General features: G+C 36.8%; 3 protein-coding genes across 5 annotated transcripts; 2 read left to right on the plus strand and 1 right to left on the minus strand.

Annotated features, from left to right (window-relative positions):
* Positions 1–2,870: 2,870 nt before the first annotated feature.
* dos (daughter of sevenless) lies at positions 2,871–14,311 on the minus strand. Of its 3 annotated transcripts, none has more exons than XM_028309562.1 (11): positions 14,098–14,311; positions 13,806–13,934; positions 12,375–12,579; positions 11,652–11,758; positions 10,111–10,315; positions 9,864–9,935; positions 9,661–9,776; positions 8,223–8,357; positions 6,869–6,985; positions 5,986–6,078; positions 2,871–4,715 (listed from the first exon to the last, which is right to left on the minus strand). In XM_028309562.1, the coding sequence occupies exons 1-11, from the start codon at positions 14,164–14,166 to the stop codon at positions 4,566–4,568; spliced, it is 1,398 nt and encodes a 465-aa protein (XP_028165363.1). In that variant the 5' UTR covers positions 14,167–14,311; the 3' UTR covers positions 2,871–4,565. The 3 variants fall into 3 exon arrangements, with proteins under 3 accessions (XP_028165363.1, XP_028165364.1, XP_028165365.1); XM_028309563.1 differs by having other exon boundaries at positions 12,375–12,576; positions 14,098–14,309; XM_028309564.1 differs by lacking the exons at positions 13,806–13,934; positions 14,098–14,311 and adding an exon at positions 13,474–13,492 and having other exon boundaries at positions 12,375–12,576.
* A 743-nt stretch (positions 14,312–15,054) lies between these two features.
* Positions 15,055–22,553, plus strand: LOC114356396 (uncharacterized). The gene is made up of 5 exons (XM_028309550.1): positions 15,055–16,072; positions 16,378–16,515; positions 16,929–17,077; positions 19,154–19,325; positions 22,419–22,553. The coding sequence occupies exons 1-5, from the start codon at positions 15,999–16,001 to the stop codon at positions 22,513–22,515; spliced, it is 630 nt and encodes a 209-aa protein (XP_028165351.1). The 5' UTR covers positions 15,055–15,998; the 3' UTR covers positions 22,516–22,553.
* A 155-nt stretch (positions 22,554–22,708) lies between these two features.
* Positions 22,709–27,836, plus strand: LOC114356410 (uncharacterized). Its single transcript, XM_028309569.1, has 3 exons — positions 22,709–23,781; positions 23,880–24,011; positions 25,604–27,836. Exons 1-3 carry the CDS (start codon positions 23,031–23,033, stop codon positions 27,793–27,795), a joined length of 3,075 nt encoding a protein of 1,024 aa, XP_028165370.1. The 5' UTR covers positions 22,709–23,030; the 3' UTR covers positions 27,796–27,836.

Below are 27,836 nucleotides of genomic sequence, written 5' to 3' on the forward strand. Positions count from 1 at the left end.
TTGCAGCAATTTAAGAATGTGAAGCATTTCGTCGTCGGCGGAGGCGAGGGTGAGGGATACGCACGCGTGCGCGCCGGCGGCGTACGCCGGAACATCATCAGGTCGCGCCGTGGAGCCCCCATGGGCGCCGGCGGCCCCACGAACACCTTCGGCGGCGCCCCACACATCTCGAACGCAGGCAACGCGGGCTTAGTATTGGACAACGGATCATCCCCAGACTGAGTTTTCGGTGCGGGCGAGATCTTCAGGAACGGTAGCGATGTGATTAGATAGGGTTCGACGCTTCTTCTTGTAATTTTGGGTGCACGAGCGGGCGCGGGTGCAGGGCTGATCAAAAATGAAAACCAATTCGTAAATTTATACATCCGCAAATCCGCAATCTCAATGTTAGTTCGTTTATTCCCTTCTGGCATAGGTTTCATTTCCTACAGGACCCAAATGTAAGTTATTTGCAGGAAGAATTAATAGTCTTAGGGTTGTTCGATGACGGTGACAGCAGTGAAATGTAGAGATCTCACCATAACATTTAGGCTTCCACGAGCGGCTCATAGCCGACGGCAGTGGCAACGGCAGCCGACAGCCACCGTTGCCACTGCCCGTCGGTAATGAGTATAAGAAGCACGTAAATACAGTGTGAGTCACGTTAAAGTGTACATATGACAATAGATGAAACTACTTAGACCTATTTTTATCGACAAAAAAGAGGTCAAATTTTTTTTTAATTTTTTTTTATTTTTTTATAGAATTTTGTTTCTTTCAATTACTTATTGTAAAGAAAACGTAATAACTTTTAAACTAAGCGGTATATCCTGATAAAATAAAAACAGTAATAATGCTAAATAACAGGCGATACTAAAAAAATACATAAAATACACAAAAAATGCCAACAAATAATAAAAAATGATACGATGCGATGTTTGGTTTTACAAAGATAATACGATCGAGAATAATAGAATAATAAAAATTACCTGTTATAGGGGCATTTTTTGGAGAAATTTATCAAATAACCAAAAAAAACACGAATTTAAAAGCAGATTTTTTTCAAAAAGTATTCTTTTTTATTATTTGTTGGCATTTTTTGTGTATTTTATGTATTTTTTTAGTATCGCCTGTTATTTAGCATTATTACTGTTTTTATTTTATCAGGTTATACCGTTTAGTTTAAAAGTTATTACGTTTTCTTTACAATAAGTAATTGGAAGAAAAAAAACTATATAAAATTAAAAGAAAATCTCAAAAATTTTTTGATCTCTTTTTTGTCGATAAAAATAGGTCTAGTTTCATTTATTTTCATACGTACACTTTAACGTGACTCACACTGTATATTCCCAAACTACATTGGTAACACAATAAATATAGATGACCCACGCTGAACTGTCCCGCCAAACTCAATGACAGGGGGGCGCTACCATCGTTCAACTATATGGTTTCCAACATGGCAAAAATCTGAACCAGCGATCCGGTATTGACGGTGGCGCCCCACTGTCAATGTCATCGACAGGACAGTCCAGTATTTTGGAACTATACTATGACTTACAAAGATACTTATATTTAACACGGAAGTACCTACTCATAGGTATGCACATGACACCACTCATCGAGTCAATACAACTAAAAAGACTGCTTTAAGTTTCAAACCGAACTAAAATTTAGAAAATCATAAAATAACAAACTTAATATTAAGTTAATAATAAATAACCTAGAAAATCATAAGTGGATAGTCAGGTGGATGAGTAAATATTGAATTGATAATACGTGTTCCATAGGCTAACCGTAAAAAATCATAGCAAATTAACGTAAGACACATATTTCCGATTGTGGGGGGAATTTACATAGGCGTTCGTTGCATGCACCGCCGCGTGCGCTCTACGGGTATTTCTGTCTCTCCCTCTTTTAAATTTACTTTGTCTTTGCAAATAAATGTATATCTGATCCTTGAAACAAAGCTTTGGTTTTTAGGAAATCATTTGGACGAGTCTTTGAATACCTACTTACGTCAATGACATGGCGTATCACTTGGAATGGATAAGATGAAATGAAACGAAAATATAAAACAGTGAAGCAGAGAGAGGTTAGGCATTAAGCTAATAATAAATTAGATTAGTATTTATATTTTTGTTATTTTATATCACTGTCGATAGGTAATACATACCTCTGCCTACCTGTAAAATGAGTCAGTTCTTCAAGTATCTTGACAAAACGCTAATCAGCACAATATCAATCTTCTCTTGAAGAATTCAAGGCAAAAACTCCCTTGTTAACATCGTCACTTCATTAAGCAAATCCCATCGAACTATTATAGACTGCATCATCAGTCCTTCGAAATCAGTAAAAATACTAGGTAGCATTAAAAAAAATACTGCAAAACCAGTGACTATGATAGTCTTCTGGCGTCAACAAATGACAGATTTCTGATAAACTGTTGAAATCCTCTTTTTACTTAGATCTCATGATGAGATGTAAAATTGTAAATTATTTGAGGTTGTAGTTTCGATTTATGAAAAAAAAACATGAACTAGCTGTTGCCCACGGCTTCACCCGCGTGAAATTTAGTTTGTCACAGATCGTCATAAATTATAGCCTATATTATGTTATTCTGGGTATATAACAAGAATACTGTAAAGTTTCATCAAAATCCGTTCAGTAGTTGTTCCGTGAAAGAGTAACAAACATCCAGACATCCACACAAACTTTCGCGTTTATAATATTAGTAAGATTGTTTTTTAAAATCTATAATGTGCTTTAAAAAAAATCAAATTAATGTAAAGTTGTCCACGCGCGGAAAAGAGAGGGTTGAGTGGTAGACATTAAAACTTACACTCGTCACTTAGTTAATATCGTCTTTAATAAAAACATATTGTCTGTGCATTATTTTTAAGTTTACTATATACATAAATCGTTTTGTATGAAATATATCTAATTTATATTGCTTTTATTGGTCAATTTGCACTACTGAAGTAATGGCAAGGGGTTTTTCAAGTGGACTAAATTTTGGATGCCTATTGTTGGTAGACAATAAAATAATATTTTGGAAATAACAAATCTTTCAAAATATTACCTGGTGGTGCCATGTATTTACCTCTTTGCCAATATTACGCATGTCATGCGACATTGCTTGCTGCAAACACCAATGGAAAGCTGTCATGAAAAGCCTTCAATATACATAGGAACAATCCAAGATACGGTTACACATACTACCTACAGTTCTCATAAACACATTGAAATGTATGTAAATAATACTAAAATTAATACAGCATAACAACAATCTTACATAAGTATCGGAGACGGAACATCATTTGATATTAATAATATAAAAATGTGGATAAATGTATTTAAAAATTGTGATGATTGAAATATTGATAAATGAAATAATACTGAGTCTTCCATGTTCGATACTCAATTATCAAAACAAATTTAAATATAGTTCTCAGAGTAATGTGGTGTGGAACTGAAATAAGAATAATAAGCAGCGAAAATAACATAAGTTTTACAGTCATGCAATACGAGGAATATGATTGGATACAAATACACTCGTCTTTTCTTGGACAGTATCAGATTAGATTGAATTTACTTAAAAAAAAATTGCAGAATACTCAAGTAACTATTCTACTTAACCCTTAGATGACAAGTCACACTCGAGGTTCAGTCGATTTTAAGAAGTATTAGAAAAACTTACACAATACATTGTGATGTTAAAAACTTACACAATACTGTCCTTGGGTCGATTTCACCTCGAGTTTGGAGTCATCTGAGTGAATTTCATCAACAACAATCAAGCTCAAATCGCTTGGTCCTAACGAGTCACACCCAATCGAGTAACACTGTTACTCGGTAGGAAAAAAATCCCATCCAGTACTGCTACTGATCACACACATTAAGTACCTTTAAAATAAAGATAAAAGAGATTTCATTGTAAAGAAACAATGTAAAAATACATTAAAATTTAAATAATTTAGTAATAAAGCTTACAGTAAGAAAATTCAGGTTAACGAGTTAGGGTGTGACTGGATGGGATTTTTTTCCCAAAGAGTACCTAACAGTGTTGCTCGTTTGGGTGTGACTGACTCGTTGGAAACAAGCCTCTCAAATCTGGAGGAAATTTTACCAAATTCGCGATAATACATTCAAATCAGTGCACAACTAAGTATCAACATAATATAAATGCGCATAATAATCAACAAAATATTAAAATAAATGCCTTTAGTTGATTAAAATAAAAAATACATTCATTTGCACGGTTTCTATATTCGACAATTATTAAGAAACGATAAAGATAGCAATTATTAAAAATGCGATTTAAAGTTAAGGGTATATTTAAATAACTACGTATGTGATGTGCAAGAGTTGTGATTTATAAGTAAGAGTAGTGAATAATTGCGACTTTGTAATGTAATAAAATAAATTAATTAATTGTCTTGCATGATCAACGCAGTGCCCTAGAAATAAGCGAACTCTAAGGGTTAGCGGAATATAGAAACCTTGCAAGGTAACATCGTCTGAGACGAGAAAATAAATCTGCAAGCTGTGCTTGACAACAGAAACAAGGGAGTTTTTTACATCGTCTGTCAATAGTTGTTTCTTGAGGCCTCTGCGTCCTGGCGCGTGATGTTGAAAGCTTCGGTCTTGAGGAAGTCCACGGTCTTGTAGGCTGAGTCCGCGTCCGCAGCCGAGAACGACTTACCATGGACTATTTCTACCCTCTTTGTGTCGTTCGGCTGGAATTTAAAAAATTCGTATGAATATAATGCACTAAGAAATTGAGAGTCATTCAATAAACACCTCTTTATAGCATTCATCAAAGCCGATTTTTATAATAATAACCCACAGATCACCGAAACCTAAAGGGAGATGTGACAAGGTGGCTAGGCCGGTGTCACAGCAATATGCCCAAAAACAAAACACATTGCTCGTGAAAGCAATGATGACAGCAGCGACGTCATAATGTAAACAATTTACATTGCTTACGTAATACTAAAGATTATTCGAACGTTGAGTAATGATACCGCAGTAGATAATGAGCACATATTTTGATTACTAAGTGTGTGAATTTCTAATACGACACTGAGTATCGAACTCCGCGCATTAATTGTTATAATCTATATGCCAAACAAAGTGATTCTTCTCCAGTATGGCAGTAAGTAAAGTGACAGAAATCAACAATGATTTCATAGTGATTACAAGCACGGTAATAATATCATACAGTATTGTAACTTCATATAAACAGGCGAAACGAGAACTTTCTTTCGAAATTCAAATCTCGGTATGCGCTCGGTATGCAAAAGTCGGGGGTGTCGCGAATGTGCCGAATGGACGTCAGTGCCCAAATGTTAAAAATGACAAAACTGATTGCATTTGAGTGACCGTCATTTACGGTCAAATTGTTCAAAAACTAGTCAAATTGTCATTTTCAGTCAGTTTGATTTGAAATGAAAATTATAGTGTATTAAACCAGCTTTTGCCCACGACTTCGCTCGCCCGAAATTTACGTAACAGATCATTATGATTATTAAAGTTTCAAAATTATTTACGTAGTTTTAAATAAATTAAATCTACTAATCACAAAACAACACACATTTTTAACCTATTCCATTCACAAAGTATTTTGTTTGTCTAATTAAATAAAAAAATACAATCACAAAACTAGATAGAAATTTCTAAGTAGGCAGATGTAATTAAACTGGGTACTGTAGGTGGGCAGCCCTATCGCATGTTGTCATACTGTGACGTACCGCGCGACTGTTGACATTTATTTTAAAAATATGGCCGAGTTGGAATACTGTATAGATAGTATTACCGTGTTACAAGCTAGTTTAAATAAATCGATTAAAATTAGTAAACATTTTGTTAAAACGCCACAACGTTTACTTTTGTTTCTTTATTAATGCGTCTGTACATTTAAAATGCGACAGCACACTAAGGAATAAAAGTATTTTAGCTGCAGAAATTGATGATGTATCATAAAATGCTCAACTCATTGATTCTTACCTTGGCAGAATCAGATATAGGCAGAAGATCCAAATCCAGGTACTGGAGTACGTCAGATTTCATCTCTTCACGGGGTAAGAAACGCGTGAAAGTCTGAAAATAACAATATTTCTATGAAATAGACAAGTAAAAGTAAAAAAATATTGATATGGGTTGTTATTAAAATTTGGTAGTGATTAGAATCGCTTCTCAAACTAAATTCTAAACAAATAACTTGAAAAAATCGATTATTTAGAATTGATATTAAGTCAACCAGAACCTCATGGCATAAAAAATATTGGAAAAGTATGATTTTCATGTGGCAATGTTTATTGTCACCTGTCAAAGCAAATTGCGAGATCTGTCAACCGCTGCAGAAAGTGATATCTTCATGACCATTTGTTATTTTTGTGAAAAAGTCGAAAAAGCCACATCGACCTCGAGCGAGTTATATTGTTTTCATGTGTTTTGTAAAATAATGCGTAATTGAAACTCAATGAGTGCAAGAACTATAATTGCCTATTACCAAGTACTATACATACCGGAGCGGGCTATGCTCGGAGTTTCCCTGCGTGATCGAATCAGAAATGAGATCCGCAGGAGAACCAAAGTAACCGACGTAACTCGCAGAATTGCTAAAATCAAGTAGCAGTGGGCGGGGCACATAGCTCGTAGAGACGATGGCCGTTGGGGCTCTCTAGGAAACGTTCTCGAGTGGCGACCACGGGCTGGAAGACGTAGCATGGGCAGGCCTCCTACTAAGTAAACCGACCATCTGGCAAAGGTCGCGGGAAGAGCCTGGATGCGGGCAGCGTAGGACCGTGCACTGTGGAAAATCTTGAGGGAGGCCTTTGTCCAGCAGTGGACGTCTTTTGGCTGAAACGTACGAACGAATGATACATACCGATGCGCTGTCGCCTTGCGTTGAATAGTTAGGGGATGCAGGGTTGGGTGCAGGCCGCGGCTTCAACGCGCGGTCCACCGCTGGTGGAAGGTTGGCCAAGTTGTAGTAATGTAGCGACTGCAACAAAAATACAGTTACCAATAGCGAATTGGACCAAACACGAATTGGACTAATCGCAAATTGGACCAATCGCAAATTGGACCAATCGCGAATTGGACTAATCGCAAATTGGACCAATCGCAAATTGGACCAATTGCGAATTGGACTAATCGCGAATTTGTATTTTTTTCATAATCTTAACCAATCGCGCCTAAATGTTAGTGTTATTGATCATAGCAATGGCCGATAGGGCAACAAGGTTCTAGAGTGGAGGCCGCGTACAAGGTGAACCGACATCTTAAAGGTAGCAGGAAGGAGCTGAACGCAGGCCGCTAGCAACCCGGCAACATGGAAAGCATTGCAACCAATATTTGTGATTATAAAATCAATTAATGATCTCATGTGTCCTCTTAAATAGATGGTTAGCGATTAATTCCAATTTAACAGTTTATAACCATAAAAGTTGGTTCAAGCGTTACTACTTGTGGCTTTAAGAAGAGACACTGGACTTCTAAAGACACATTTTTGGGTTAAATCCTTTTCTTTAATGAAATGTAGTTTAGAACTAGGCTTTCCTTTCTAGCTGGTACCAATATTGGTGGAAGTGGTGATGCATAAGTTTGAAGTTAGCCGTTCGACTTTTGTGGTGAGCTCATTCGTGATACAAGCATATTTAGCTTAGTACGAGGGGCTAAAGGGAGTATTAGTAATTTGTGTAATAACAAATTACTAATAATCTTTTAGAGTAAAAAGTAAATCGCAAAAATATAGAGCAATTTACGAAAAAGAGCGATTTGCATAACTTTAATACAAGAAACAAAAATAAACTTGCCGTTCCAAATTTCAGACTGCATAAGATAAATAAATAAATAAAATAAATAATCTTTGGACAATTTCACACAGCGCCAGCTAGCCCCAAAGTAAGCAACTTAATGCTTGTGTTATGGGTGCTAGCTTAACGGATATACTACTTATATAAGATTGGGAATTCATTTATGGGGAAATGTATTAAATTATTTAATAAATTACCACAAACTGTTGTAGAACTACCCATTCATAAATTCAAAGCACATACTAAAAGTACCTTAATGAAAAAGGGCTACTATAAAGTGGATGATTATTTAAAAGATAAAAATGTTTGGGATGCGTAACTGCCTAGCTCGCATAAATATTTATAACTATGTATTTTGAAAACCTGTAAACCTTTGAAAAAGAGGCTGACAATAGTGTCTGAGTTTTCACTGAGTTTAAATACCTGCGGTATATGTATGTCCTCGTCGTCATCCCGCCAAGAACCGCCGACGGAATGGTTGGGCCGCACCGGCGACGTCGGAGGCGCGGCGCCGTGGGACATGCGCCGTGGCGATTGAAGCCGGTTGCCGGACGTCTGCTGCGGATCGAAATAATAATTGTAGGTTTAGGATTAAAGATTACAAACAATCCACTTACGTGAAACTTAATTAAAACTACTTTACAAAAATCTTAACTTACAGGTAATAAAATTAATTGTTTGAACTTCAAAAACAAGCTTTTATTCTGAAATGCAGTTGAACTAAAACGTATTATTTTTTTCGTTTTAGTAACTACAACTGCATTTCAGAATAAAAGCTCGTTTTTAAAAAAGATTTTTTTATTATAATTTTATTTTGCACTTTTTAGTTGTTTCTCAATCTCATCCCTGGTCATCATTTAGCACCAAAGTGCTCGGGAAGACGAATCCATCGGACCCAAACTCGATGAGTTTCCGCCGTTTCGTTCAGGAGTTCTATGGCCACCTCCCGAATCCATTATCAGGACCCTGGACATCATCTAGCACTAAAGTGCTCGGGAAGACGAATCCATCGGACCCAAACTCGATGAGTTTCCGCCGTTTCGTTTAGGAGTTCTATGGCCATCTCCCGAATCCATTATCATGACCCTGGACATCATCTAGCACTAAAGTGCTCGGAAAGAAAAATCCAACGAATCCAAATTCGATGTGATTCCGCCGTTTCGTTTAGGAGTTCCTAAGGCCACCTCCTGACTCCATCATCAGACCAGCTCAATGGTACATCGCACTTACATAAGTATACCAAATTTCAGCTCAACCGGTTGGGGAGAACTGGTCTTAAATTCAGTTTCAAGATTTGTCCCACACTAACAAACAAGCAAAGTCAATATAAAGCTTGTAATAATAATAATAATAAGCTTGTAATAAAAAGTTGTGATTTCCAATTATTGGGGAATGGTGTCAAATAGTCTATTCAGTTACCCATAAGATTGTGTGATTTCATCCTAACTCAATGACAAGAAGAAAAGTTGCATGTGGATCACAGCTATCATGAGGAATGAAACCTTATTCTAGTACAAATAAAAGGTATGCGCCGAACACATATAATATTATTATGTGTGTGTATATGTTATACACGCACGCAATCGGCTGTAGAACAGACATAGTCCAATGGCATACTACATTACAGTGCGTGTAGGCTGGCAGGTGATACGATACGATTTTTTCAACGACCATGAAACGCTGCTGGTCTATCAACTGACCATAATGTAATGCAAAAAAATGATTTGATTTGACCCCAAGAAATGAAAAAGTCAGTGGCAAACTGGTAGCGGCTGGTAGGTATAAAAAGCCGGAGCTCATTTGAATTACTCCCAGCTGTGGTCTGACATGTACCTACTGAGATTATGCTATAGATACTTACGGGATCTTGAGGGTCTACTACTGGTTCCTGAATTTTAGGTGTAGGAGGAATTTCTTTTGTAAACATTTCTTTGCTTAAAGCAAACGTTTTCGGAGGACGAGGCGGCACTGGTGGTCCTAAAAGACGAATATTTAGTCAATAATTACCTAAATATAGTATTACCGTAATGTTATGCATCAAAATAATTTTAAAACTGTAAATACCGTCTTCGTAACCTCCATTCTTTTCCCGATTTATTGAGAGTTTTGTGAAAGATTTTGCGACTGAGTAGTCACCTGAAAAAAAACGCATGTAAGAAGAGGAATTGTAACAACATGGTATCGTTTTATTTTTATTCAATTTTAAAGTCAAATGACGGTAAAGGTGCAGTTTTATCACTTCATAACACATTTGAAAACCAAATTGAATGCAAAAAAAACGTCTCAAGATGAATATAAACAAGTTACTTACGTATGTTGGATTGACTAGCATTGAGTGACCGGCACTCCTCCTCACTCAGATTTGACTCGTTCTCTGACAGATCTGCGTTATGGAGCCGAATTTGGGGCTGACTAATGTACATCTGATTGTCGCGATTGTCGGCTACCCTCTCAAGCGGCGTCCTTGCACTTGTGACAATGTTCTTAGCATCGAAGGTAAAAGCTCTTTGCGAATCCTAGAACATGAATTATAAAGTACATTCATAAGCTGCACAATATGTGCATATTTGAAACGTAAAACTGCTTACGTAAATGCTAAATGCGCGGCCACCCCTAAATTCATTCATCATTGACGCACTGTTTTCAATTTGTAACGATAAAAATACAGAAAAAAATCGTAAATGATATCCAGAACTCTAGAAGTTTCCATTTGTAAATTCAATTCTGTTTCAGATAGGATTATGAGGTGTATTTGATACGCCGAGAACCCACCTAGCTAATATACCTACCTTACAGCTTTTGCATTGCGTTTTTAAAACAAACATGCTCAGGACTTGGAAAAACGCTAGGCGTATAACGTTGTGTCGCGCGGTGCGTGTAATGAAATCGTTAGGAAGAAGCATATCCGCGCTAGCTTAGGTTGATATATCAGCGATATACGCAGCAATTAATGCCGTCGTATTCGAAGAATAACTATAGTTCTACCTTATTCTGCAAAGACCAAGAAGAAAAAGTCCTAATTCTATGGAGAAGAAACCATCTGGTTCCATGAAGGAGGAGAGAACTTCTGGTTCTATCTTAATCCGGTGACCCAAAAGAAAAGAGTCTGTTTCATTTCTATAGAAAAAAAAGTATACTTAGTTCTAAGGTAGAATCCGATGACCCAAGAAGAAAACTTCTGGTTCTACGTCAATCTGGTGACCCAAAGGGAAAACATCTGGTTCTAACTTAATGCCGTAACCCAAGACTATTTCTGGTTCTATTTTAATCTGGTGACTGTGAAAAAACAGGTTGTCTTAATCCAGTAACCCAAGAAGAAAAAGCTTGGTTTTGTCTTAATTCCATGACTCAAGAAAAAATTCCTAATCCAATTTTATGGTTCTATTTAAATTCAGTTTATGAAAAAAAATTGCAAATGGATCTAATCTATTTTCTATTTCTTTTTTTAAGCAGGTACTAATCTGACTAATAGCTATTACAAATAAAACAATTAGACCATAGTGTCTGATGAGAACAGATTTGGTTCCAACGGGAACCAAATTACAACATATTGCACTAAGCGTTAATGTCTGGGTTCTGTCCAGTCTGCATAGCTGTGGTAGAATATGGCAGCAATCTGCACTAATACGACCTCAAGTCGGAGTTAACAGGGTGTCCACTGCAAATGTTCGAAAAAATTCCCTGACTTTTCCCTGNTGGAGTAACAGCACTGTATTTGTGTACATATTGATATAAACTTTTCTTTGCTAACAGAAAGCATGATTGTTTGATAAAAATCCAAATTTGTAATAAAAACCAGGTGTACTGTGCTTGGAACACTAATTTTGGATTATTATTAGATAAAATATGTACCTGTGCTCGCACTCCAGTGATACATTCAGATATAGGGATGTAGGGCCCAGTGGAATCAGCTAGTTCATATTGTGCCGCTGGAGCACTCGTAATAGGTGGGTGTGTAACTGAAAACACATCATCATAAGTACTGAGTTCACATAATCAATAGTTCAATAATTATATTCATCATCAGCATTGAATTAAAACATGAGTCAGCATATTGCATAAAGTCACAATAATACAAAATACCAGGAGATAATAGCCATTCGCTATTGCCTAAGATAATTCGCTTTGCTAAACATTAGTGTTTGCATTAAGTGCACTTGCCAGAATTAGTATATTTTAAAGCCAAGCATCTTATAAAAATGTATGACTAGAATTGATAATTTAAACACAGCCTGTCAAATTATATTCATAAAAACCAAATTTCAAACCAGCAATTTTATAATTTATTGCACAAAACTGTAAGGTCTGTTCCAGAATCTGAATACTTGTGTGTACCATAATTAATTCTAACATTTGAAATCTTTCAGCAAATGTAAAATAGAAAATGGTTCTCTCATGAATAGATTATGTTATTATCATTTAGCTAAATATTTTATGAAATCAACTCAGCAAATCTATAGGATAAAATACATTTACATAAACAGGTAGTTATTCTCCATAAATATAAACTGTGCCAGAAGCAAAGCAGGATCTATAAATATTAGAGGATAAAGTTAAATAATATAAAACATTTACCTATTTCCTCTGAAGTATCTTCAGTAGCCCGGAGGCCGCAGACCCGGCAGATAGCATCCACCCATCTCTCCATGTCTGTTTCACAATCGGCTTCCAGGTGATATGTCCGTGACTGGGTTTGTATGGTGAACACTGAACCGCGCAGCTTCGGATTTAATGCACCATTGCCACCCGTACGTTCCATATGCAAACCAGCATCAACCTCCAAAAATGTTAAAATGTTTATAGGTAACATAAAAGTTAAATGGTATCTAAACTGTGTGTAGTTCTCCTCAAAGTATAGGACTTTAAGATATTTTGTGCCTAATAACGAGTCACATCATTATCATCAAACTAGATTATTGCTAAGTCAGTTATAGTTGAACTGTTAAATTAAAATTTTGCATTGATGCAAGAAATTACTGCTGACAGAAATTAGTGAGAGGGGAAACTAAATTAAGTAACAGAGATCTAAGTTTAAGCTAAAAACTGTATAACAAAACTGCAAAGATTTAGTGCTCTGCATAATTAACAGGAAATATTGGACAAATATTTCTTTAAATGTTTGATGGGAAATTCCAATTGGCATAACAGTATTAATAAATAATGATAAAAGCTACAACTAAAGTCAAATATGTAATTAGCAGGAAAATAGACTAATACTCAACAGTATTACTTTAAGCTAGCACAACAATTCGATGTTTTCACCATAATTCTCATTGTTTAGTGCAAAATTACTATATCAATTGAATAGAACACAACATTTTCACATTATCACCACTATTCTTATTGAAGTTAAAGTTGAATAAGTTGTTTTATTTGCAAAAGATGTGTAATCAGTTAGTGAAGTGTTGAGAGAATAGGGGAGAGATCCTACCTCTTTCCCTGTCGGGCACAGACTGTTCAGTTTCACCTTGATCCCTACAATTTCTAATGGGATGTGTTATATTTTATTAGTCAATGAGAAAGATGTTGTGATAGGTTTGTATCTACACCTTTATAGGCATGACAAGGAGGGATGTACTGCAGTATTGTCAAACACATTTTCAGTTTATTATGTTGGTATTTTGTATTGAATTTTTGTGATTGTGATTATGTTTATGGAGTAAAATGTACTTACTTTTGAATGTGTTTATGAAAGTTATACACCAATAAGTTATAGGAGAGGTACTTGTTGTGAAAACATGACATTTAAAAAAAGATTACCCAAGAGCTTATATTTACCTTATCAGTTGGGCAAAATATACTAATTAGTATGAATAAACATCTTGATTTGGTTAAAAAAACAACTAATTGGAGAATTTGAACATTACTAACTAATGTAATGACAATAATGGTGATTAGGAGGTACCTACCTACTTTGAATAAATATGTTTTGATTTTGTGTTTTGAGTGTTTTGTTCCAATGTAATTCGTGTTTGAGAGAGTAAAAGTAACAAATAGTTGACATACTTGTTCACACAAATCTAAGTTGATGGTGCCCTTGAGCCGCCTGCAATTCCGGTCCGCATAGTAATCTAAGAAGTACTGCCCTGGGAGCTCCCCAGACTGCCGCAAAGCAAACCACCTTCTCCGCCATTTCTGCTCGGTATGAAATTATGCACATTTTAATGTAAGTACCCACAAATACTGAAAATCAGCTTGAATAATGATTATGTTACCAAAACAATTTCAGGCCAGACTACAAAAAGCTTGCACACAATCTGTCAACAAAGGTGAGTGTTCAATGGAATGTTTCACTTACCGTTCTCCATATGCGCTTAGAGGGTGGCGATTTGGTCAGCCAGCCCTCAAAAACAATATTTTTCGACATTAACGATTAAGTTTAATGCTTATCTCAGTGTTATGAGTCACAAATTATAGATTTATCCTGCCGTAATTCATGATCACCATAGACATTTTTACAAGCTTTTTTTTAACATTGAGTTTTAACATGCACCACAGAAAGACTGTCACTAGTGATGTGATCTAGCATTGCTCGTCGTGCCGTTGATACAGTCGATAACCTTAATCGATTATAAATTAATAATTTATCTATATATATATGTTACGGTCAAAGTGATAAATGTGAAAATTATGAATAATCGCCGGTTATTATGAATAATTACCGCACGATTTGGTAAATGTGATTAATATGAGGTCATTTATGTGTGTATAAAACTAAATAGGCGGCTTAGGGGTGGCCCAAGGGCCACCCCCGCCGCACCTTAACCTATTTTTCACTTTAAATCAAAACATTATGTTAAAGGCATCATGGAAAAGTAATATTATGCAAAAAACATTGCAAACTCATTATGCCAAATATTAATATATGATATCAAAACGTTCAAAAGTTTGGCTGTACACGAGCACGTACACAAGATGTTGTTCTCTTTTATGAAATTTGTTAGTACTAAGGTTAAATTATTAAATAATCACTGTTAAATGTGATTAATTTATCAGTTTCACCGCGACTGTCGGGAATTATTCATAATAACCGGTTATTATTAATAATTTTAAATTTATCACATTAACCGTAACATATAAAAGAAAGTCGTGTTAGTTACTCCACTTATAACTCAAGAACGGCTGAACCGATTTAGCTGAAAATTGTCAGGGAGGTAGTTTAGAGCCAGGAGAAGGACATAGGATACTTTTTATCCCGTTCGAAATAAAAAAAAAGTCGGCTTATTTATTGCCATTAAGGCGGAACAAAGTTCGCCGGGTCAGCTAGTAATGTATAAAAAACGATGAACGTAAAATTATTTTCAAATAACTTTTAAGTTACTGTTAAGCACTTATCTAAGTAGGACCCTTCAAGAATAATATATTTTTGTATTAGAAGGATAGGCTAGCAAAATGGTAATGCAGGATGCGAAATGCGATAGCCTGGCCGTGGCGTTTTATTTTAAGACAAAAAAAAATAGTTATTATGATATAAAAAAATGTAGGTAAGCATTTCGGCCAAACCTCCACAGCAACAGATTTCACTCTGCGACTGGCGATATCTAGGTGCCTTTGGCACAACTCCTTGAGCTCAGTGATTTATGTAATATATTTTTTTTAAATACTACTTATTGCATACACTTAAGAGTGATCCGTACAAAAAAGCGAGTTTAATGCCAATATTGTAGCTCGTAGATTTAATACGCTTCAGCATAGCAAAACTGCAAAACCTAGCTCATTCATTAGACTTTAAGGAGAGTCATATTATGTAAATCTTAAAAACAACTATAAAGTAATCAAGCTTTGCTTAATTTGGGTCCATAGTGATCTAACATGATATTATTTATTAACTAGGTTATATTTAGATTTAAGTTTATACAAAAGCAACAAAACACAAAGATCCGTCCCAATATTCAAGATGCCATTAAACACAGGGTAGCACTGTAATCATGATTTTTTTTATTAAAGTTTTACCATTTTTTTCAATTACATATGTATTAATAAAATAAAAATATTAATTGTATCAGTCTAATCGATAATCGAAATGAAAATAGACAAGGTGTTCAGTTGGCATGGTAACCACTTTGAGTGAGTGACATACATTATCGATATTAGCGGGAAAATTTAAACATGTCAAGAAAATGTCTACAATAGCTCTGCTTTTTAAATGTAGTGCAATATTTTTTTTATATTTAACTTTTTACACGTTCTCACCGCATTATGGAATGTAACACTAACCACCCCGGTGATCCCAGGAGTAATATTTCGAAATTCACAGGGTATCACCCTGATAAGTACGTATGAGAAAGAATATTTATATATCTGTTACTTAGTCATACAGGGTGTATTTCTTTCTATCATCTAGTAAATGGTTGGAATTGAGAACGTAGGACTTATACCTAACTGTTGTTAAAACTTTTAACCTACTTAAGTAAAGTATAGACCTAAAGTAGGTAATAGCAAGTTACATATTTCCCGTATTAGTAACTATTTACTAAATCCTTTTTTTTTTCACAAAAATGTGAAACCGGTAACGTTTCCAGCTTTGTTTTAAAATTGATTGATATACTTTCGCACTAATTTACTAAGCTCTTTCTAGATATGCCATTACCGACGTGTCCCTTACCGTAAAAACGGATGAAGGTCTGACTCCAGGAAGACCGCCGTGCCTGACTCAGCGGACTATCGGCAAGTACCTGCAGCCGCTGACCAGGCAGCTGGTAGAAACTCCACCATTGTATGTTGCATTTCTTTGCTCACTTTACGACTCTTAGGAAGGGATCCTGTGAGCCTTTATTATTATTTTTTTACTAATAATTATTATATTATTATTATTCGTTCGTTCGTTCGTTCGTTTCAGCTGAAAGACGTCCACTGCTGGACAAAGGCCTCCCCCAAGGATTTCCACAAAGACCGGTCCTGCGCCGCTCGCATCCAGGCACCTCCCGCGACCTTCACCAATTCACCAGATTATTATTATTAAATATAAGGCAGATAGGCATGATAAGATCAGATCTGAAGAATAGTGACATCACTGTTGCGTTGTTAACTTAAGTAACTGGTGCCGTTTGTAAAGAAGAATCCTCACGGGTCTTAACTTATCGTGCATGTAGTACCTAACTAGATACTTAAATAAGTATTGGTCCACAGTCCAACTATAGATGAGATGCCAAACACAGTCATCGACCAGATGGTGAAGAAAGACAAGGCCTTTTGGGTCGACAAGCCTGGCGCCAACGCTTACACCCTCCACGACGCTTATTACAACTACGGGATGACCACCGAAATGGTGAAACCAAGTAGGAATATCAAATAATTTTTTCACAAAATATAATCAATGTTCCTACCTATTAAGACAGGTGGGTCTTCATTAATAATCATGCTGAAATGTCTTACAATGTACAAAGTCAAAAACCTAAACTGAAAAGTAACCCATTTTTTAATGGACAGCATCTCACCCACCTACTGATTCCGAAAGCGTATTCCAAGAAATACAACAGAATTTTCACAATATAGGTATTTTCCTTTATGAGAGAAAGTATCGATTTATCTAATGAGTGACGCAGGAAAGATACAACCTTTAGTTGTCATTAACCTTCGAGATAAGTCTTAGTTTCTTAGAAAAGGGGTAACTTATTTACGCGCAGGAATATGCTCTCACCTTGCAATGATAATGAATTAAAATAGCTTGCCTAATTACGTATCTGCGTAGGTCTATTTTAAGATAAGCTCACGATACTTTAGTTACCCTAAGTTTAAGTCTGGAAAAATACTGCCACCGCACTTACCTACTATTCCAACAAAATACATAAGGTACTTGATACAAATAAGGCCTACGTTATAATAAGGCCTACTTATACATCAGAAAACACAGATAAATAAATCTAACCGGGATAATACTTCAAGGACACGTAACTACTCATAATTATGCCCTATAACCCGGTAGAGTGCAAGAGCGTCCCAATCCACGATCCCAGCACCAATTGGCACGCGTTATTCTAAGGTGGTGGGTTATTCGTTCGTTCGTTTCAGCCAAATGACGTCCACTGCTGGACAAAGGCCTCCCCCAAGGTTTTCCACAATGAACGGTCCTGCGCTGTGGCAGTGGGCGGGGCACATAGCTCGTAGAGACGATGGCCGTTGGGGCAGGAAAGTTCTCGAGTGGCGACCACGGGCTGGAAAACGTAGCGTGGGCAGGCCTCCTACTAGGTGGACCGACGATCTGGTAAAGGTCGCGGGAAGAGCCTGGTGGGTTATTATTTCATCTTAAATTTTCGGTAAAATTACGCTGTTTTAGGTTAAGCTTTTCTTAGTAATCGTTTAAAATATTTCTTACTAGCTAATAATTACCTTAATTTGTATTACTGGCTATAGATGCATTATTTGTAATTTTTTAAAGACAACAAGAGCGAGATATCTAATAAGGCCTAGGCCTTATTTCAGCATGGTAGGCCATATTAGATACTTATGTCAACACCTGATTACGGACAAATTCATTCAACTAAATGAGTCAAAGAGTAACTAAATATTTATTTAATAAGAATGTTACTAACAGCAGGGAAAAGAAAAAAAAACAGAGCTGAAAAAATTACTAAACCTGTAAAAAAAATGAAACAAAATACAAAACCAATAAAAAATAAGAAAAAAAGGCGTATATATAATTTTAAAGGAAAAAAGAATAAAAGCTGGTATTATCATGCCTGTCTCGAAGACAATGTAGCAGATATGCGACCATAAAGGACTGCTTTTGGTGGTATCACAAAGATTGTGTAGGAGTTCGTAAAGATGATTCAGAAGCCTTTTTATGCCCTGGTTCTAACAAAAATTGAGATCTCATTTTGTTTACAAAAATTCAAGGCTAAATGATGTTATTAAACTGATTTATATAAAAGGTTTTATGTGTAGGCCTTATTCGAACACGGTGTTTTAATAAGCCCTATACAAAAAAGTAATATTGTTTGTTTTTTTTTTTTTTGATAATTTAAGTAAGGAATCATTTCTTTGTTACTATGAATATTTAATTGTATCTATAATTTATGTATTATTCTTAATAAGTGGAATTTAAGTTTATCTAGAGATATACAGTANGTAAAATGTTACTTGGGTACTTATATCCATAATTCATTTGTAATTTCTTAATCACTCAATCACTCTTAATAATGTAGGTGTCGGAATTTGTTTCTACTCGTATCCTCTTGGCTCCATAATGTGTCATCTAGCTAGAGTCTATTCATTAGGACCCTTACACATCTCGTAATTTTCAAGCAAAAACTCATCGACGGCGCCTGAAAAACGTGGTGTGCAAGGACCCTTAGTAATGCTACTGTATGTTGTGAATAGGCACTTATATTATGCTACATAAAACAACTACTAAATATCACAGAAAGCTGTCGGTCCGCACTGTCGTGACTGTTCAGACATGAAGGTGCCCGGCCTGACGCCCTTCCAGCTGGCCTGGGCCCAGGACCCTGGGCAGAAACGCTGGCGCTACTACCCCGACCTTACAGCCACGTTGACTACTGAAGAGATACGCAAGTCTATGGACGAGTATGTCGGTCATTCTCACGATTAGGCGTTCTCAGCCTAATTACCATATTATTTTTGAAATTTGGCTTAATTGACTTAAACGCATTTAAATATAAAACACATGAAAAGTACGAATTTAACAATAGTAAAGGCGTCAAATTATTCAAAGCGGTTTTCGCGTAAATGAGACCCAAAAATTTTATGGTCANAATTTTACGATATCCTGTTGTACCTAAGCTTTAAATTTACTAAGGTACCTGCACACCAAATTTCAAGCAACTAACTTAAGCGGTTTAGATTTTTCATACAAAAGGATTTTTCCGCTAATTCCCGTTCCCGTGGTAATTTCGGGAATTCCTTTCTTAGTATATACCTAAACTACGTCCCTTCCAAATTTCAAGTGCCTACGTTTAGCCGTTTAGGCTGTGCGTTGATCTGTCAGTCAGTCAGTCAGTTTCTCCTTTTAATATATTTAGATATTTCTGTTTACTTGGTAGTTATGTACAATTTTGATAACGCAACCAAATCGACGTGTTTAATGTTATAAGACCGCATTTTGTTTAATACAACCTCAATTTTAAGGTCTAGAGGCATTTGAATCATATAGGCCTTATTCCGTGTAGGTGATTTATTAAAGCCAAAAACAGTGGTTTCGTAATTTGCTTATTTTAAATAGATTTAGTTAAAAATTGTGCTATTTTTTGTAATATTGCTATAATTAAAGGATGGAAGAAGTTAATTAACCTTGTTTTTGTTGACTGGCGTTAATATTTATTGAAATATAAGTAAGCATTTAAAGTTAGGTAGGCCTTATTTGTATCAAGTACCTTACTTACTTAAAATTCTTACAAAGCCAGCAATTGCAGGTTCGATTCTCTTAAGGGGCAGAACCGTAGACGCTTTGGTCACTAGCGTGGTTACTTACTTATATTCTTAGTTACCTTAATCATTTACTTTTTTTAAGAATACTTAATCACTGGCAAAATCATTGCAGCTCACCAAGATGTTTTTCCCCGGTCTTATCAATATGATCTTGACTGTGTAAGGTACCGTCGAGAGCATGCTTGTGATGGCCTGAAGCAGAAGCCTGGAGAACCTAAGGTATATAATAGAATAGAACTTGGTTGCAAAATCGCACTTAGCGTAGTTGTTCTACAAAAGATGCGCTATCGTCTCTACATAACTACTTAATTTATGCTAAATTATCCTATTATAACATCCTACCTACCTATTTCACCAGTAGTTTACGCGTAGTAAATAGTCGCTGAAATAAGGTGCCATTGAGATGGTTCTTAGTGTTTTTTTTTGGTACTTTAAACGATACCTCACGTCACAAATGAATAAAGAAATATTTCTTGATTCATGTGTCGCGTCTCGAAGTTGTGAACTTTAAGATTTTAGTAGTTACCTACCTACCTACTTACCTACAAACTGAATATTATGATCACATACTGGGAAGATCTGGCTCCCGAAATCCAGTTTCGCCTTAAGTTTAGGGGCCTCAAGTAAGAAAATATTAGAATGTACCTATTTATTGACTTAATGTTACAGGAAATGTATGAAACCCGTCATTGAATACAATTCCTAGGAATTGTATTGAATTCCTAAACAGCAATCGGAAATGTAAAATTTATGTTTTAAGATTTCAATGAATACGCGTGGATATGCGGTGCGTGAGCGAGAAGAGCATCATCCGATTAAAGAATTAATAAATATTTGATTTATTATGCTTAAATTAAATTATACCGTATGATTGTAACTTGTTAGTCTCAATGAGAGCCTTAATAAAAATTCTGATCCTTGAATTAGTAAGAAGTAAAGATATTATATTATTGTATGATTGATACATAGTTGTGTCAATGAGACCCTAAAAACTCTGATTCTTTATTTATACACGTGTTTTACTTATTTTATTCACACATAGCATTCGTTTTATACATTTTCTAATACGATATTGGAATTTTATAAAATTCCTAGGAACTGTACATTTCCTAGGATAATGTGCGTATTAAATAATATCTGAATCAATATTTTATACATTTCATTAGCTTAGGAATCGTATACATTTCCTAGGAGTTTTATACAATTCCTAGAATTCATACATTTCCTGTAACACATACATAAACATTTCTATTTCTGATTCATATACCTACTTAGTCATTGTTTTTTATACACACTTGCAATGTTTTGTGATGTTCGAATTTTCTTCGGCCACCATATTCTACTTAATAACCTACATTATTCGGAGTAGGCTATGCTAAGGTATGACTCTTAGGTATGACGTCAATGAGTTAAAATTATCACCCGTAGATTGACTAACGAACCTAAAGCTTTTTTCGTAAGGAGCAAAAGATCTTACGAGTGTAGCGTGAATTTTTTTAATATTTCAATGACTGTTTTTTTAATTTAACTTGTGGAATTAGACAAACTACCCAAGTAACATTTTACTCCATTTAAGAGTTCAATAGTCGTTCACATGTACTCCACAAGCTGTGTATGTCAGCTGTATACGAGCTGTATAGCTTGCTATAATGCTTTTATAGAACCAGTTTGGGCACAAATTAGACAGCTTTAAGTTCACTATGGCTGTACATTAGCAGTATAATAGCATTATAATNAACGGTAATTAGAGAACAGAGGTTCGTAAAATTAATTTAGACACAAATACTTAAAATAAAGGCCTATGATTTAATGCACAACTGGATAGGGTTGTTAAGTAACATATAAAAATACTTGCATGTCTCTATTTTGTCATTTTTAACGATTTAACAGCCCGGACACGCAAAAACTAGCTCATCTGAGAATGGCCGACGTGATATTCGTAACTAAGATGATTTGATCCGGTTTATAATAAGTTATTTGAATTAAATGTATTATACTGGTTAGCCGTTAGCCTTCATTTGTAACTGTGTACCTATTTATGTTATATTTTATCTAAAGTATTAAGGCCTAGTTCAACAATTAGTTATTTTAACTATGAATCAAAAAAATCATAGTTAAAATAACTAATTGTTGAATTTTGCTACTAACGGTTAAATCTGAGCTTAAGTCGTCATCTTTTCAGCAAGTTTTAAAGGTAAAATGCGAACTTGGCTAAGGCTCTTTGTTTTTCAGGGTCGGACGGCCTTTCCAAAATGAAGCGTGCAACTGGTACAACGAAAACTATCCCTCTGTAAAGTATGACTGCATTATGCGTAAATTTTCAAAGTAAAAAACTTGTAGAAGAATTGAATAAATTGCTGAACATAATACGAACTGACTTTTAATGCTCTTTTCTATAAACTTTAGTGTTCCCGTGGTTAGTATGTTGAATTCTACCAACTTACAAGTTGGATTTCCAGTTAGGATAGTGTGTCTGAAGGAATTGGAATAAATCAGATTTTATATTGTAGGCAAATGTTATTATCACAATAAATCGAAAGTTTCAAACATCTTACACAAATAGAAGTGAATCAGCTAATCCTGGGAGGAATATTTTGATCACGCTTGATTTCACTTTCTGGGACACCCTGTAATGTCGATTATCTTGGTGTATGATAATAATTTGCAATGCCACTTTTTGGTAATTATTGTCTATCACGACCAGAAGAAAAACTTGATGACATTTTCTGGCAATGGGCCTCACAAAATTCTTTTGTTTATAGTTGTCAAAATTTTAAGCATGATCATACAATTTTGAAAAAAACATAACTAATAAAATTTCCCATCCCCAAAAACAAACCCAGAATGGCGAAGCAGGATGACGGGCTCTTCCTCCTGGAAGTGCTGATCGACAAAATTGTATTCGTTAAAAGCCCCTGCTTCTCCGACAAGGACTTCAGGACTTGCGTGAATATAGAATGCCCAGCTGTCGAGCCACTGGAGATTTGTGACGATGACCCTGGAGCTTGTGTCGCCAAAAGTGGAGGACCGTTCGTGAAAACTTTTAACAATGGAAAATCATGTCTGTTTTCCCTCAAAGAATCTGACATATCTTCAGCAATGAGCAAATTTCCTATAAAAATATCAGTGTACAAATCCCTCCCTTGTGGATGCTTGCCGACCAAAATTGTAATGGGTGAGGCTACAATTGATATGACCAAGGAGTTTGTAGAGGCTCGTAAAAAGTTTCTGCAAGACCCGACGACTGTAAGCTATGAGGCACTGAAGGATTCTTTCAGAATTACTGGGCCAGATGGAGCGGAAACTGGTGAAATCGTAATGTTCTTGCGTATATCATGTTTCGGAAAATTGATAATCACGAGATTCCAAGGGGGTGGTGGTCCTCCAAATCTTGGCGCTGGTTCTGGCGGTAACGCAATTGTCGACCGTTCCTGCAACCCTCGAAGGGATTTCCAAACTTCAAACGATCCTTGTGTTTGTGGGGCAGCCCGAGGTCAGGGCAGCGCCGCCGGAGCAAGTGGTGGAGGCGGCGCTGGTGGTGCTCCCTGTTCCACTTGCGGTGCTGGGGGTGGTGGTTTTGGCGTCTGCCCTCCAGGTAATTGCTACGGACTTCGCATACCTACCTGCTTGTAATGTTTCTTCTTAACCAATTAGTACTAGTTACCGATACATTTATATTTCCACTTTTTACAGCCCGTGATCCGTATAACACGATGCCATGTCAGGATCCTGATGATCCTTGTTACTGCACTGGGCCTAAACCTCCTACTAAACAACCAATGGTCTGTAGAAACACTGATCAATATTGCCTTCATGTACCGAAAGGTGAGCCCAATTTATACATATTTCCATTACTTTTGCAGTTGTTTGACTATTGTTATTATAATTACTCTGTACTTAATTTTTAAAAAATATTGAACTAATAGTTTAGACGTCTTAATTAGATATTTATCAATAGTCAAACATAGCCTAATGATAGTATTTGTAGTTTATATCCCTCCACTCCTTTAAAATTTCTTAATTTTCCATTCAAAATTAGTAGGATCCAATATTTATTTTTTGAGATAGGACTGTTCTGGACAAATGTAATTAATTTATGTATCGGAGAGTTATCTAAACTGAATGCATCAGCGAAATTTATTGATGGCCAGGTCGCAGTAAACAATTCGAAGAGATAGGGACAAACCTTGGTGGAAACGAGCTTAAGATCAAAGTACCAGCTTCCGCATCGATTATCAAGAAGATGAGTCAGACGCATTGTGCTATGTCATACCCTTATGCCAAAGGGGTTGATGGCGGACCATGTCTACCACCTTGTGGGAAAAATCAAATAAGTTTGGCATTACCCAATGAGGATGTTTGCTGTCGCGGAGCTAGACTTGCCGATACTCAGTTCACTTGTACAACTGAAGGTTGTACTCAAGCATCTAAGCACGGGCAACAAGCTGCTTTAGCACGTGGTGATGTCAAACAACAAGACCCTGGCAACAAAGACACGTTTGTATTAAAAGTGGCAAAGACAGCCATGCAAGGTGATAGAAAATGCAAACTAGAACTTGAACTAGTCACACCCAAAGGACCAGATAAAAAGCCACCTGTTCAAAAAGTAAACATGAGATTACAATCAGACGCTGATTGCGATTGTTGCGTGAGGAGACTGAAAAAACCAAAGGGGAAAAAGAGACGTTAAAATTGCAAATAAAACTCAAAATAGTAACGTTTAATGCTTAGAATTTAAAATATTTATTTTTCTAAATTCTTAGTTAGTCACTTATTAGGTATACCTACTTCTCTAAGGAAAATTGTTTGATTGAAATTGTACTCCCCGTAATTAACCGTTTTGCAATAGCTTGATACGATCACCGATTGTACAGATTGCTGCCCGACGGGGAACAAGGTGATATTCCAAATGCCGTCAGACACTTGCGGCATGGGCCACAAGCAACGCATGTACTTTAACATCAACTCAGATGGTGTTGGCGATATGGCAAGAGATGAACCTGGTCAGCTGATGCCCACTAACGCTGAAGATTATCCTGGAGTAGTTTATGACTTTCCTGATCAAGTAATTAAATTAAGAGTTGGGAAGACTGTTGAGATGCCAGGTCGAAAATCGAAGCTAGAATACCAATTTATAACACCTATCATGACAAGAGAAAAAGTAGTGCCCGTTAGAGATACGCGTACAGCCCAGTGCATTCCATATTGTCCAGACTGTTGTCCTTCTAAATTAGCCAGACGTAAAAATTAACATTGGTTTTTCGCTTATTTGTTTTATGTAAAAACGTTTTCTTTAATTAAATATATTTGTCAGATGATGGTTTTTTAGTCTCCCTTTATATCATTTTGTAAGTTCTTTTAGAGTTAATAGTTGGTTTGGTTTCTAACAATTCTAAATTGTCGTCAACTGGTCGTAGGTACTCTGCTGAATTTGCCGATAACACAAGATCTCACTGAAGAGCAAAAATTGGAAATAAGAGCATCTTCTAAGGATATTGATAAATATAGAAACCATGAATCTGTGATTGAAAATTACAACTATATGAAACTTCCAATCAATAGTTCAATTCATAAGTACTTTGAGATATCTGATGATCACCTGAAAGTACCATACAAACTATATTCAGCAAGTGAAAAGTATTCAGCTACATCACTAAGTACCATAAGGTCTAAAAGACGCAGTGTATCATTCTCAGATACCATTAATTACGTTTCTAAGTCGCATCATTCCATACATAGTATAAAAGATGAAAACTGCAAACAAGACTTCTTCGCAGGCAACGAGATATTTGGAAAAAAAGAGACTACTGTTTATATGACACTATTTGATGAATTTTGTCGCTATCAAAACTCAACTCAGTCAACTACTGGAACACAGGCTACAGCCTCTATAAACAAATGTCTACAAGTGTGTTGCAATAATAGTTTAACTGATACTACTTACCAGCCAGGAAATTTAGGTATAAGCCCACATTGCTATTCATCATACGCGATGTCAGAAAGTCCATATCGTGAAAACAGAAAATTAGACAAAATGAGATATTCTGACGTATATTTCTTTGGAAGGAAGAAAGACGAATCAAAAACAGAAAAATTGGGGATGGGAAGTTCTGGATCCAAATCGAAACGCCACAGAACTGAACAAACAACAACCATGCCAGTTACAAACGAATCAAGAACAGCACAAACCAGAAAATCAAAAGGGGCGTCTGCTGGAACTTGTACAAAGACTGTTTCTATAAAAGAAGAGAAGCCATGTCCAATGGAGAAACCATGTCCTGCTGTAGCTTCTGTTGTTAAAGGCGAAATGGTAGCCACTGTGTCACATATAAGGCTTGGTCCTCGAGAGCCTTGCCCGGTTCATGGAAAAGAACCATGTCAAGGACCTAAATGTATAGTCGCTTCATCAGGGGAGGAACAAGCTCCTGTTAAAATAACTACAATGACTAACCCTCGACGCGGAGTATTTGAATTGGTAATTCGTAGAATCACTGGAGCTCCATTGGCAAAGAATGAACTGATGTTAGAATGGACACCACCACCTTCAAGGCCCCCATCATGTGGACTACCCTGTTCAGTTCCCTGTGTACCGCCGGTGCCCTGTCGACCTTCAAAATGTAAAATGATTGTCTGCCGTCCTTCACCATGCAAGCCAAAGGGGTGCAGAAAGCCGTGCGGTCCATTGCCATGTCGATCTGTGCCATGTAAGCTATGCTGCAAAGTTTCATGCGGCGGTAAACCTTGCCGACCTTGCAAACCTTGCAAACCGTGTAAGCCATGTCGGGCCTGTAAGCCATGCCCTCCCCCACGCTGTAGACCTTGCAAGCCAGTATGTTGCAGACCCTGTAGAACTTGTCCACCACCACGCAAGATCTTTAAAAAGCCATGTCCACCACCACCTTGCAAACCGTGCAAACCGTGCAAGCCATGTCCACCTTCACCTTGTAGCCTTTGCATGACCTGCATACCCTCGCCATGTAACCCTTGCAAGCCTTGTCGACCTCCGCCTTGTAAACCTTCGCCATGTAGACCTCCACCTTGTAGACCTCCGCCTTGCAGACCTTGTAGACCTCCACCTTGCAGACCTTGTAGACCTCCGCCTTGCAGACCTTGTAGACCTTGTAAGCCAAAACCTTGCCGCCCACCTTCACCTTGCAAGGCATGCAGGCGTTGCAGGCCATGTCCTCCGTCACCATGCCGAGCGTGCAAGCGTTGCAGACCACCATCGCCGTGTGGCCCCTGCATGCCATGCCCCCCCGCACTCTGTGCCCCCTGCCCGCCTTCGCCCTGTAGCACTCCATGCTCGTTGCCTTGCTGCAAAAGTCCTTGCAGTTCTCCATGTAAGAGCTCGCCTTGCTTGAGACCGTGTCCAGTTGGTCGAAAAAAGACTAGAAAAAGTAAAAGCTCACCAAAAATAAAAGCTCACCGGAAACGCATATCCCCATGCTGCAACCGTTCGAAGACATGCCCCGTAGTGCGTTGTCGCAGCGTCCCTGGGCCGTGCCCTACCTGTAACGGCATGCCGCTGTGCCCACCGCGAAAGTGTTGCTCCATATCCTCATGTAAATCGCCGAAATGTTGCAAGAGTTGCTCATCCTGCTGCGATTAAATATAGAATCAGTTCTGAATTTATCACAATAAACACATTTA

Source organism: Ostrinia furnacalis, unplaced genomic scaffold (assembly GCF_004193835.3).
Source record: "Ostrinia furnacalis isolate ACB-3 unplaced genomic scaffold, ASM419383v2 OfSCF2803, whole genome shotgun sequence".
NCBI lineage: Eukaryota > Metazoa > Arthropoda > Insecta > Lepidoptera > Crambidae > Ostrinia > Ostrinia furnacalis.